The 9,049-nt window shown below is 32.4% G+C and overlaps 1 protein-coding gene across 1 annotated transcript; it reads right to left on the bottom strand.

Annotated features, from left to right (window-relative positions):
* Positions 1-523: 523 nt before the first annotated feature.
* On the bottom strand, positions 524-9,021 carry LOC132908982 (alpha-aminoadipic semialdehyde synthase, mitochondrial). The gene is made up of 10 exons (XM_060963500.1): positions 8,676-9,021; positions 8,102-8,584; positions 7,252-7,477; positions 5,937-6,264; positions 5,350-5,713; positions 4,500-4,822; positions 4,096-4,345; positions 2,643-2,906; positions 985-1,366; positions 524-703 (listed from the first exon to the last, which is right to left on the bottom strand). The coding sequence occupies exons 1-10, from the start codon at positions 8,697-8,699 to the stop codon at positions 588-590; spliced, it is 2,760 nt and encodes a 919-aa protein (XP_060819483.1). The 5' UTR covers positions 8,700-9,021; the 3' UTR covers positions 524-587.
* Between the last annotated feature and the right edge of the window lie 28 nt (positions 9,022-9,049).

The following is a 9,049-nucleotide window of genomic DNA, read 5'->3' as shown; positions in this document are numbered from 1 at the left end:
AATCTGTATACATTCGTAGGAGGATGATCGAAAAAAGACAAATTGGTATCACTTTAAGTACTTAGAATTGTAATTGTGCATCATTCTATCACTGTTAAGATATGAAAGGATACTATCACCTATGGCAGATGTGACGTAAAGTTGTGGAAAATGATAGTGAAATGAAATTAGCGGAAAATAATAAATATCGGCTTCCCTGTACTTCCTCCTTAGAAAATAAAGTTTCAAGTTTTGTAATTCGTGGACTCATTTCAAAGTTAAGCTCATTTGAAGTGGAAAAATCCTATTTCTCCTTTCGGGCCACTAACATTCTTTCCAACCGATTCTAATCTTGGACATTCGTATATTCTCCCACTATTTTGTATATTTCACTTCATAAAGAATTGTGTAAATAATGCTATCATAATGAATAGCAATAAGAAGTTCTACTAAAGAACAATACCTACACAATAACAATTCTGTCGCCGTTGTTTTCGTATGGCTTTGTGTTACAAGAGTGGCAATAGAAAATTAACTTATATAAGTTAATAATTATATTTATTTATTCATTATATTTATAATTATTTGTTATTAATAGTATAAACATGTTAAACCCACTTGGATGTCTCAAAGAATTCTATTCCTTCAGCTTTCAATCGATTAAGTATTGGTCGATAAATATCTGGGGTAAACGGAAAGACTACTCCTCGTTGTTGAATTTCACCTATTAACGAAAAAGAAAAATAATATACTTTGAAATTATTATTAAATTATATGGTAAAAATTTATTTAGAAGGATGACATGGAATGAAAGTATAAAAAATATACATATGCGTGGATATATAAAATTGCAATAATATGTATTACGTTCTGTCTAAACATAAGTTTGAGTGCCTTTATGTTAAAAGGGATAACAAGTATGAAACGTAATTTTTATTATTCGATATATAATACCGAACGAAGAAACGTTTTTTAGAATAAACGAGAGAAAAAAAAAAACTATACCGTCGAGGATCATTTTAACTGCTATTGCCGTCGGATATCCAACACTGCGCGCCATAGCAGAGTATCCTTGTGGTTCGCCATACAACACCAAATTAATTCCTCTGATTTCTCTTCTGTTGTCTGGCCAGAGTATTCCAACGTCGTGTCTTAGAATTACTAGATCTCGTTCATTTTGATCATAGCACAGCTTTTTTGACAAATAATGTGTCAAAGTATCGAGAGGAGTATTCAATTTCAATACTAAATCTTCTTCGAGAAGTCCCAAGTCTTCAATTGCTTTGACGCTCTCTTCCGAGTTTAGCATTTCTGCCAACTTTCTTTTCAAATTTTCATAGAAGATATTATCATTCGCCAAGCCAAGCAAATTGCAAATTAATACTCTCTGGAACAATAAAAAGTTAAACTTAGGTAATCTATGTAAGATCTATGTAAGATGGAAAATTAAAACAGATACAAAAAAAAAACGACACTACCGCGGAACAGTATATGTAATTTAAAAAGTTTTATCTGCCAAATACCATAACTTTACTCTATCGCATCGAGATTTTGAAAAAGATTGTAACGCGTATAATACATACGTGTATATTACTGTATGTGTATGTTCCAAATTATTCCTGCAGAAAAAGCAGACGTACTTAACCATTTCTCTTTACGTTCTATTTACCTTAACCATAATCATATGACCATCTGTCGTTCTGAATTAAATTCGGATGTGTAGTTTAGTAATTGAAATATTGAAAATGTTAAATACATTTCGTTTAAAGCAGGAAAGATCATGTGGATTCGTTTTATGGTTCTACTTCGTCTACTTGGTTCCGTTGATATAGATAGGATATTGGAAAAGGGAGCTATTAAGATATGAAACATTCATTACATTACGCGTTACTCTATGAAAATAATCAGAGATAAAATGATAGAGTGTTTTCAATAAGAGATGTCAGAAAATTTAAGGAGTACTTCTTCGAGCCAAAAGAAGACGAAAATATTGATTTGAAGATATATATAGTAATCCCAAGTATACCTAACAAAGCAAAGCTAGACAGTCTAAACAACGAGAGGTCTAAATCATTTTGATGATAAAGGTGATAACTTGATATACGATGACAACGAGTAGCGCGTGCATGTACATATACAGGGTATATAATAATACAAATATAAGAGTTTTCTGAGAGTATTCACGTTACGATCATAAAAGCTTTCGTTCGTGTAAAGAGGTTTGCTAACGTACAGGGATATTTTGACCTTCTTCTTCGGAAAGCGGTCAGGAGGTGCAAAAGCAATGAAAAAGACCCACATAAACGTGTGTTCTATCGGATCTTATTTCACAGTTACAGCCATTTTTGTGGTTCAATAGTCCGCAACTGTTTACTTGCAAGTTACGAGTGAAATAATTAAATCTGTCATTATGCGTGCAAATTCTTTCTCAGTGTTTCTTGATCATTACGTTCTGTTTATTAACTTAACTGTTCCATTTCGTTTATTAATGTTTAGTTTATTATTATTCCAAAATGCGTTCAAATTACGAATATGTTTTTCGCTTTACCTAAATTATACTTTAAATAGCAAAAGCGAATTTTTTTTCTCTATGACGAGTATAGTCATTATTAAACAAAAAGTTGCCACTATTAAATTTACATATAAATATCACTTTTACATACCCATGTAATATCTGGACCATTTGGATGCAAACTTGGGTGTGAATTAAGATCCGTTAATCCAAGGAACTGTAAGGCTCGTACTGTTTTACAGAAACCTTTATATCTTAATGTACCCCTCTGCATTGTTTGTATATTATTAAGTCCATATAAATCCTTGTAAATTGTACTATCACGATTGGGAAAACCTTCCAATGCAAAACCGGGCAAAAAGTCCAAATCTTGAACGGCGGACATAAGGTTTCCTCCTGATTCTATTTCTACGATCTTCAATAGAAAAATAAAATTTATTAATACATAACGTAATACTTAATTGTATATTTTTCCCAATCCTTCGATCAACATCAAGTTAATATGTATTTTAATTAATGTACTTTATATGTATGTACATTTTATTTATTGCAATGACAAAGAAAACATCGATCCTTGCTGTATCTAGGAAATATATACATTTCCTTTTTTTAGTATATGTTCAAGGTTACATGTACTTCTTAAAGTCATTATTGGACACAGTAAGAATGATTAATGGAACAAAACGTATCTGTAATAGATCGTATAAACAAATGTGTAAACCAATGTATAAATCAATATGTATAAATCAATATGTATAAATCAATATGTAGAGCTCTTTTGCCCAAGTCTTCCTTTTGTAGCATGTTGAGCGAATTAGTTAGCTCGTGTTATAGTCATTTAATAACGTATTTAAAATAGGTGATTAGGATATATTCAAAAGAGTTTAGTATGCCACACGTGTTACAAATATTCGGTTCAGTTTCGGTGATAAAGTAGGAATGTGTCCAGTTTGTACGAGCTATTCTTAATCGAGTTAGTGTTACTTGATCTGACTTTGTGTAGCTTGGATTGCGTAGATGTTGAATTTCTTCGTTCTTCGTTCCATGATTCTATTAACGTTTCGATCAATGCTTTCTGAGATCTTTGTAGAATATAGGTTCATAATTTATCGTAGATACGCCGAAGCTAACATGTTTCTAAGTTTTCTTCCGTAAAAGGAAATGTTCCAATGACATATCAACGAATTAATATCCAAGTTGTTCCTTTTTTTTCCCACTTTTAAGCTACTATCCCTAATTGTTTGTCGTGTCAGAAGAAAGTAATAAAAATGGGCCGCGAACACTTTCCTATTCTAGGCAAAATCATTGTTAGGATACAGATGCGACTTTTTCACTTTGAGTTGACCTTATTATTTACCCATAATCTAGTGACGATCAGTCGAATTCGATTCTAGAATGCTTCAAACATTTAATTCCACGGAGATAGCTTCAAATATGCATTGATCAATCACTAGCGCAAATTCGACCAATTTACAAATACTTTGATTTCATTTCTCCAAAAGAATAAAGCATTTTTATGAATGTTTCTTATGCGTTGTTCTTTTATAGATGTTTCATTCGACTGTCTATTTACGTATAGTTAGATATATAATAGATGGACTTACTTGCTTGTTAGAATAAAATTTAGCCGATGATAATGTATTCAGCAACACTCCACGTGGCGACCAACTAAATTTATATCGTAAAGGATTAGAGGAACATTCTGGAGCAGGTAAACCGCCACACCAAGATACAAACGATTCGATTTTTCCACCAGCTTGTTTAACGTTGTCAAAACATTCTAAAGCCAATAGATGATCAATACCAGGATCAAGACCCACTTCGTTAAGTATAGTCACTTCTGCTGCAACAGCCCTAATAATTAACACGTTAATGTATATTCATTTTAAATTGTCATAATTTTTAAATATTGCTTTGATATTAATAAATATTGCTGTTTACGATTTATAAATATCATTTTGTTATATTTGTTTGTATATTCGTTAATATCTGTTTAATTGCCACTTACTCTCTGTGTAGAGCTTTAACATCTTCATTCGTGTAACTCGCAGTCACTAGGTGAGTTTTAGCATGTATACATACATTCGCAATAACATGATGCAGAGAATACGGTAACAATGAAACCACTACATCTGCCGATTTTACAATGTCGTTTAAAGTATCAGGACGTTCAATTACATCTAACAGAACCGGTTCTACCCCGGGAAAATTATTTGCTAATACGTCTGCCTCCTCCTTCAATTGAGATGCAACAGTTAAATGTATGTTACTATCTCTGTGTAAATATTCGACCAACGGGGCCGAGACGTGTCCAGCACCAAGAACGACCACCTATTTACAAAACAATGCTTGTTAATATATTACTTGATATTTAATTACCTTTGACTAATTGAATTATTTGAATTATTTATAATCACTTCGTGATCGTCCTGTTTTGCACAATGAAATTACATGTGACGTGAAATAACAAGTAAGTGTCTTATTAATATGATCAAAAATTCATTCATATTCATATATATGTACAAATATGTAGTCACAGTCAATTGGAAACTTTTATGAAAATCATCTTTCGCCTTATTCTACAAAATTATTTTAATCGAGAAAAGATAGTGTTCAAGTGTAACTTTCAAGTTCGAGTGCGTAACAATGAGATGTGATTTTGAGACTTCGCGATACAATATCGGTTTATCAATATCGATTATGTTATTTCAACAATTCGATGAACATTTTCAATAATAAATAATATTCCGATATTACATATACATTTAAATGATATAAAAATAGATAATGTATTGGTGCTCGATGAATGAAATTATCGTATCGTAAAAATTGACTCGAAAAGTATCATTTTTCCGTACCTTTTTGCTTTGTGCTTCTCTATTGTCTGCCTTATGCCTACAACGGTGATTCAGTAACCTTAATTCTTGAATATATTCAAAATTAGGTGTTAATCGTCCGTTGGATGCTATTATCGCATCATGTACTGCCGGACTAAAGTTATGTTCTTCTAATGGCGCTTTCGCATCCGACTGAATAATATCCAACGCGTAAGGATATAAAAGATTTCCAAAGAAATCCGTGGATTCTTTTGGCAACTGAGTTGGCATATTGTCGATCGAACAGACTAACACTCCGGGTCCTTTAAAAGACTTCGTATCTTTGTTACGATCAGCATCGTATAAACAAAATGGGGTGTCAATCGTTGTACATTCGTTCATGAACCTATCACAACATTTTAAAAATAAGTATAAGGAGAGCTTAAGAATGTCGAAGCTTCACTGTTGCGAATTGTTTATGAATTCGCGAATTGGCTTTTATATATAGTATATAAAAAGATCGGTGTGAATGTCTAAATCTGTTATATTATAAAAAAAAAAAAGAAAAAGAAACACTTAAGTAAACGATATACGTATAATATAGTAATATTGAATAAATTGAAACTTACTCGATACTGCCGCCAGGGTCTGCAGATATATCACAGATAGCTAACATTCGGTGGGGTAAAGAAGGAGCACCAACACTTGATGGTAACCAGGGAGTATAAGCTGGTCTTAGCAAGTATTTTGCATCTGGTATTGTTAACAATTTAGGCGAGTCAACAGCCCAATATATTCCATTAATTATCACTGATGCGTATGGTGCAACCTTTTTGCTGAAAGTGGAAATATATCTCTCAGGATGCTTGTCACATTCATCAGAATCAAAACCACCTCCATCTTTTCTTTCTAGATGATGTCTTCGTCTTACCTCGCATCCGTATATCTTTGTTGTATCTAAAACAATGTTGCCTGTTGTTTACAATGCGATTATATTTACAATAAAATACAGCCAGTCACAAAAGTTTACATATACCTGCGGAATTCTCTTTGTATATGATTTACCTGCCACAATTTTTCACAATTACGATATAATTATTGTCGGTATAATTATTTCTAAAAAAAAAAAAATACAGGAATAAAGGAATCAAAGGAATTAGGGGGAAAAGATAAAGGAGATTGAAATATGATTTCGCGCGGATATAACAGGTGTATGTAATTTTTGTAACACTGTATTTTCTATTTCTTTTTTACTCCTTTCTTCTTGATAGAAATGAAAGTAAATGAATACGCGTCTTAATTCACGACTTCTAACAAACTCATAGCGTTCATGTTTTTTACTATAATATCTCATACTTAAGGGACCTACATATGTAGGCTTTTGACCTGACTGACCTGATACACAAGATAAACCACGTATAATGGACCAGAAAAATTCACAGAATTTTGATCTTTCGATCGAACAATACAGACAAAAGTTTGAAGTATAAACGAGAAGAGTATGATTCTTCGAGATTGTCATAATTCCTAAGTGCTAAGAATCGATAGTTACGTCTAGACTGCGGATTTTTATGCGTTTATAGAAAATTTAAAAGTGAAACGTATTTTTGATTCGTGATTCAAGCGTTTACCGCTAATGAAAACAAATATAAATGGAACATATTTTTAAATAGGTCCCTTTTCCCTTTCTTTTTAAATCTCATATTCAATCTATGTGGTAATCCAATTAAACTTCAGTATCTAGTACCGGGTACCCCAAATTCAATTTCTTTCTTCGATCGAATTGAATTATGAAATAGACATTAATTTAATTTGACATTAAAATGAATTGTTCCACTTTGTTGTTGAACAACATGAACCGCAGGAAAGTACAAATCTCTAATATTTACAGATTTGTTACGAAATAAATTATAATAGTAAAATATATAAATATGCAACGCTTACCGCCATGTTCGGCAACCTTTTTCAACATTTCGGGTGGAACATATTCGTGAGGAAGCTCTTGAAAAACTTCTTGACCGCCTTGACTTACATTGCCACTGCCAGTGAAAATAAAAGTCAATGGTCCAATTGATTTAGGCATAGCACCTAATGCTATTTCGTATCCTGCATCTCGTATAGCTTGCCTTGCCATAGCGGAATCTCTATAATTGTGTGCCGGACCAATATGCTGGTAAACAGTAATGACCGTTATTTATAGACAAACGATAAATACACAAAAATAAATACATATTTATTAATTAATTTATTTATTAATTGCGGTATACGCGTCCGATTTAACGTTCGTGCACGCTAACATTTTTCTAACTACTAAACATGCGCAAAACTTTTTTCAAAATATCACAGTGATTAATAATTTTCGACGCTACTTCGCGTAATATCCTTTTACGTAAAATTTAACGCTTTATCCAAATTCCAGATAAAATCTTAGACGTTCCATCGAAAAACTAATATCCGTCATATACCGATAAAAAAAAAAAGCAAAGTTAATGTCTGAAACGTTTTTTCGTATGGCAAATAACGTTTTTACGAGTTATTTGAAGTCGTTGTGTTACGAGACTCGCCCTATACATTAACGTATTTTAAAACCAACAGCTATATATTAAATAAATATAGAAGATTCTTTGAGAAATTTTATTCGTTTATTAAATTTTTTACATATGTTTCGAAAGGGCAACTTTTTTACCATCCTATATGTATCTACGATAAAATAATAGTAAATTTAATTGCATAAAATACTTTCCAACGTAATTATCATTGTTATAGTAAATTTCTTAACTTAATGTGATCTTACCATGAATGGTGTATGATGTCCTAAAGCTAGTAATCTTAATCCAAGTCCATGTAATATATTCACCATACCAGCTACACCAGCATATTTCCCAAAGGCAACCACTCTTTGTCCATTATCATCCGTTAACTTTTCATAATCTAACAAACGTATATTCTTTTCCAGAATAGCATCCAGAAGAGGCATATTACTTTCTTGCGCCTTAATAGTATGAGAAAAAAAACAGTAAGTTCTATTCGATATAAGTTGATCCACAGGAACTTGTTTAACTCCAAAAATAACGGAAGCAGGACTAATATCCTCTTGTAGTATAGCACCTGCAGCTTGGTAGGCATGTGCAGGATATGCTCTTCTATTACTAGGCTGTACAATTACTTTTACTCCTGCCCTAATTAATTGGCGAACATTCGCAGGTGCCAAGGGAGCTCTTCTTTCCCATACTGATTGATCTTCTCTTCTGATTGCTATTATTTTGCCTTTTAAATTCTGTGAAAAATATTTTGTAATATCGATTCTTAACATATACAGGAAAATATATATTCGTATCTGTCCTTATTTTATAGCGCGCATTACTTACATTCATACAACGTGCTGAAGACATGACGAAGTATACTATTAATAAATTCACATTGAGTTCGCACTTGCGTAATTGAAAAGCCTTCAATGTGACACCATATAATCGTGTAAAAAGTACAAAAAGACTTCCTATCGATGTAACGTGTGTTCAGTTCATTGAGTCTACGATAATAAAATGGCCAGAGGAGAATACATACTGAAACACAGCATAACTACGTCTATTTGGAAATAAAGTTGCATTACTACCATGATATTACATGGGTCAGTGAGGTCAAACTCGGAATATGTTACTCTTACTACATCACTGATAAATACCAAGCCACGTGCTTATCGAAACGATTTGACTTTCTTCGACCACATGATTTCCATCACTTC

This window comes from Bombus pascuorum, chromosome 7 (genome assembly GCF_905332965.1).
Source record: "Bombus pascuorum chromosome 7, iyBomPasc1.1, whole genome shotgun sequence".
Taxonomy (NCBI): domain Eukaryota; kingdom Metazoa; phylum Arthropoda; class Insecta; order Hymenoptera; family Apidae; genus Bombus; species Bombus pascuorum.
Note: the sequence above shows the minus strand (reverse complement) of the source record. Positions and strands in the feature narration are given on the sequence as shown.

Bases quoted from the DNA above. Each gene is read 5' to 3' on its own strand.
- LOC132908982 (XM_060963500.1), bottom strand. From the start codon at position 8,699: ATGTCTTCAGCACGTTGTATGAAT. The intron at 6,265-7,251 runs GTAAGCGTTGCA...ACATTGTTTTAG, and splicing joins AAAGGTTGCCGAACATGGCG to ATACAACAAAGATATACGGA. The intron at 2,907-4,095 runs GTAAGTCCATCT...TTTCTATTGAAG, and splicing joins AATTTTATTCTAACAAGCAA to ATCGTAGAAATAGAATCAGG.